Genomic DNA, 4,762 nt, shown 5'->3' with positions numbered 1-4,762 from the left:
GCAATACCGTCGCATTTACCTATAAAAAAAAATAGGATTTCTATTTTCGACTAACCTCGTAGTAAAATGTAGGAGTCTTCTCAACATTCAAGTTAATTTGACTTTAAATAGAAACAAGACAAACCTTAAGACAAAACTTTGACTAAAAGACAATGACAAAGAGAAACGGAATTTGACAATGGGCGCATCTTCTAGGCGGCTAACTAACTATGTGAAAAGGAAAGATCAAGGAAGCAACTTGATGCAATTTTTATGATACTATACGATAAGATAGGACAAAAACAAAAGGTTCAAATTTCAATCCATTGAATTGAAAATTGGGTAGCTTTGGAATCACCGTTACACATTATAAAGTTCCATTTTGCACCTCTACTCATTGCACACACAAGTTAAACTATGGTTGACGTGAAGCTACTTGGATTTTGGTCTAGCCCTTTTGTTCATAGAGTCATTTGGGCTCTAAAATTCAAAGGCATAACCTATGAATATATAGAACAAGATCGACACACCAAAAGCCAGTTACTCCTTCAATCCAATCCTATTTACAAGAAAGTGCCTGTTCTTATTCACAAAGGAAAAGCCATTGTAGAGTCACTTGTTATTCTTGAATACATTGAAGAAACTTGGCCAGAGAATCCATTGCTTCCAAAAGATGGACATGAAAGAGCCTTAGCTCGATTTTGGATTAAATTTGGAGAAGATTCGGTAATTACATCTAGACCGTTTCTATCCTTTTTTATGTTTCATATATCAACTTTAATTTTGATCGATATAGTCTGGAAATCGCAGGTCACTGTACTTCTAATATCTTATAATTTTGAACGGATGATTGAACTTTTTAACCACTTCTATAACTAAAGTATGATTGATCTTGTTTGATTTATTTTTTAGATTGTTTCTATAACTCGTTTGTTTATGCGACCTCCTAAAGACGAAAAGGAAAGAGTTAAGGCAATAGAAAAAGCACAACAAACCATCACAATAATGGAAGAGCGAGGTTTAGGGGACAAGAAGTTTTTTGGTGGCAACAATATTGGAATGGTAGACATAGTATATGGATGTCTTGGTCATTGGTTAGAAGGGTTGGAAGAAATTGTTGGGATCAAATTAATTGAGGAAAAAAATTTTCCTTGCATGCATGCATGGATTCAAAACTTTAAGCAAGTTCCTTTGATTAAAGAAAACCTTCCAGATTATGAGAAATTGTTGCTCCATCTTCAGTGGCGTAGGCAGGAATATGTTATATAGTTTCATCAATATGAAAAAAGTTGGGTTGGAAATTAGGAGAAAAAAATAATTAAAAAACTAGTTTTTGTATAAAAGTCTTTTTCAAGAGTGTCTACAGCAAAACTCAACATAAAGATCTTAGAAGAATGGAAGTGTGTATTAAACTCATAGATTAGATTGATATGATTCTTAACTTTAATCAAGGATTTGGCACCATTGATATATGCATTACTTATTGCTTATCTAATTATTATCCAAACATAATTATTCACAATATTATTTCAAAGTTTATGGTGTATCTATAAGTATATTATACAGAAAGTCAATAATTATAAATATATTATAGTTTTTGCAAATATTACATGTTAAGACTTAATTTGACTCAGATTTTGATTTTTTTTTTGTTAAGTGTGATTCATTGGACACCTTAACCAATGAAATTCTTTTATAGAGAAAATTACATAATAAAAATAAAAACTAATGAAGAAAAACTAATATTTTTTTTAATTGATCAATATTTAAGCCTGTATTATAGGAAATTTTTTAATGCATTCTATATATTATTTATGCATTATGCAAAAATACTAAAATATTTATTAGATTTTAGAGATGTATCTTCGCACGCATCATGTACCAACATTATGGCACATTAAATAAGTGTCACCCCAGATGAATACTAAAAAAAATTCATAGATGCATCTCCAGGTGTTTTCAACCAATATAATGGCAGTTGATTAATCCAGTGGATATTCCGGAGATGCATCTTCGGAAGTTTGAGGCGGGATTCTGAAATTTGCTGTCACCTTTGCATGTTAGATATTTCTGGAGATGCATCTCCGAAATACTTTGATTAAAAATAGAGCTGCATGATCACACATCCATACTTGTTTTTCACTAAAAATCCTCACCAAAAATCCTTCTATTTTCAATTCATATTTTCACTTCAAATCTTCAATATTGTGTTTCATCACATCAAAGGAAGTAAAAGAAATTGAAATTCCACGTAAAGATCATTTATTTCAAGCCTCATTGCTCACATTAATCTTGTTTTCTGTCTGAAAAACTAGCGTTTATTTCAGAGATACATTTTTGAAATGAGTATGAACTTACCTGTAAATGCATCTCCGATACATGTCTGTGTTTATTTTTTTAGCTATGTTTACAACATTAGCGCTTATTTACCATTTTGTGGTAATTGTTTTCATTAGATAGGGTGCACCCCAATATTTTCCCCAAACAAGTTGTATCTTCCACTGTCAAATGTATTGTTATGAAAGCGGTAGATGATGGCAACCCGTTTAAAAATGACTAAGAGTTTGAATTTCGTGATCACATACTTCATTGGATTCATACGGAGGCATCCAAGCTGAAATTTGGTGTGGTTATCAGAAGGTGCGATAATGGTTCAGATAGAAGATGCGTTTTTGTGATAATGACGTGCGAAAGAAGCGAGAAATATAGACCTCCTCTCAAAATTTTAAACGAGACGACATCGGATCAAGAAAATGTGAGTGCCACGTTAAGGTGCATTGTTATATGTTGGCAAATAATAAATGGAGATTTAATGTCATATGTGGTTTACATAACCATGACTTGTGTGAAAAGTTAGTCGACCATTCAATTGCGTGTCGCCTCATGCCTGAATGCCTGAAGAGAAGGAATGTGTTTATGACATGGTATTGAACTTGGTTCAATTTTGCAACTTTGAAACATAAAAGATCCAAAAATATCACAAATATCAAGCAAGTGTATAATATTCGGTACCTAATGCTAGGGGGGATAAAAATAAAATGCAACTACTCTTGAAACTATAAGATGATAACATTTATGTGTATATGTACCCAATGTATGAGGATGGAATTAGCGTTAGAGATATATTTTGAACTCATCCTGATTCCATCAAGTTGTTCAACATGTTTCCTACTGTGCTCATACGTGATTCAACGTACAACTAAGTGTATGTAATTGTGTTTCAATATTAATGAAGTGTAATATATATAATTTATAATTATTTTAATGCATTTTTGATCATTTCCATTATCATACCCCAATTTTGTCAAGGCATTTCAAACTTTCATGTTTCCAACTTTACTTTGCTTTGCTTTGAATAAAATTTCAGTGTTACAGACAGACCGGTTGAATTAATTTTCAAATGCACGTAGAGTTAGTGGGCAAAAAATTTGAGACTGGACTTGCAGTCGTTTGTTTTATTGATCTATAATTCGCAAAGTTTAACCTGACATGTTTGTTTAATTTTTTCGATCCCATTTAGGTTCGCAATTTGATCAACTTGGGCCTTTTCAACCGATCACTTTTTACTGCGAGATTTGATCTTTATCTGTCTGTTTTACGGAAGTATATGTTTTGTAGATTATTTTAACTTTTTATGCACTAATTTTATTTTTTCGCATATTTTCGTGCTCGATTTTTATTTATTTTTATTTTTTTATCAAAATATTAAGAAAAAATAAATAGAGACAAATAAATAATCATTTTATTTTTTATTTGTTTTTATTATAAAAAAATTATTCATTTTATTATTTTAAATTCATTTTTAACCATTTAAAAATATCCAAGAGCTTTTTTGGCAATACATTTAATTATTTTTTTGGCTATTGTATTGAAGTTAATCAACAACTCACAATTGTTCCCATTTTTTTCACTTGGATCATTATCCATGTTTCTCTCCCATAACCCAATTACAATCTCATTTCAACAAAATTTACTTCAACAAACACGCTTTGATACAATCCTAATCTTTGATTAAACACTTTTTTACATGAATCACTAATTGGTGCAATCCTAACCATTCTTCATTTTTATTTTTCACATTCTAACTCCCTCCATACACACCCTTACATTTGAATTCATTCACATTCATCTTAGCCTATTTAAACAACACCATATCACCATACAAAAAAGAAAAAAAAAAGGGTAAAAAGGATAGCATATCGCTACTTGAATTTTGCTCAAAATTGGAAAATAATTGAAGAATTTGAAAGAGGGGAAACATAGGATTGAAGAGTGATTCAGATCACATTGATTGATACATGTTTGGAACTTCATTGGAGGGTGATCGAAATTTACAAACTCGTTGGAAAATTCATTGGTGTTTTGCGCGTTCTTGAGACTTTTCGCATGGGTAAGCTTTGATTCTTGCTTTTTACTTGATTTCTTGAAATAAACTTGTTGTTGCACTTAATATATTTCGTATCCTTTAATCATTTGTGCAAAATAGTTTGAAATATGAATTTCAAGAAAATTGGTGTTCTTGAGCATCCCACTATAAACAATTAATTTTCAAAAATTTTAGTTATTGATTTTTGAGAATGTCATTGTATTCAAGAGGTCGAGTAGATGAATTTTCATTATTCATTTGTGCGATTTTTTGAAAAATTGAGACAATTATATGTGGATAAAATAGACTAATAATATGTTTTTTTAAAATTATTATAACACACTATGAGTTTTTTTATTTATGTTTTGGATTCCTTCCGTGAGTGACGGTTGAAAAACTTTGGCCACAAGAGTGACA

At 30.8% G+C, this 4,762-nt stretch overlaps 1 protein-coding gene across 1 annotated transcript; it reads left to right on the top strand.

Annotated features, from left to right (window-relative positions):
- Nucleotides 1–350: 350 nt before the first annotated feature.
- On the top strand, nucleotides 351–1,474 carry LOC127097402 (probable glutathione S-transferase). Its single transcript, XM_051035899.1, has 2 exons — nucleotides 351–705; nucleotides 892–1,474. Exons 1-2 carry the CDS (start codon nucleotides 397–399, stop codon nucleotides 1,246–1,248), a joined length of 666 nt encoding a protein of 221 aa, XP_050891856.1. The 5' UTR covers nucleotides 351–396; the 3' UTR covers nucleotides 1,249–1,474.
- The last annotated feature ends 3,288 nt before the right edge of the window (nucleotides 1,475–4,762 follow it).

This window comes from Lathyrus oleraceus, chromosome 6, assembly GCF_024323335.1.
Source record: "Lathyrus oleraceus cultivar Zhongwan6 chromosome 6, CAAS_Psat_ZW6_1.0, whole genome shotgun sequence".
NCBI classification, from domain to species: domain Eukaryota; kingdom Viridiplantae; phylum Streptophyta; class Magnoliopsida; order Fabales; family Fabaceae; genus Lathyrus; species Lathyrus oleraceus.
This window is presented reverse-complemented; position numbering and strand designations above follow the sequence as displayed.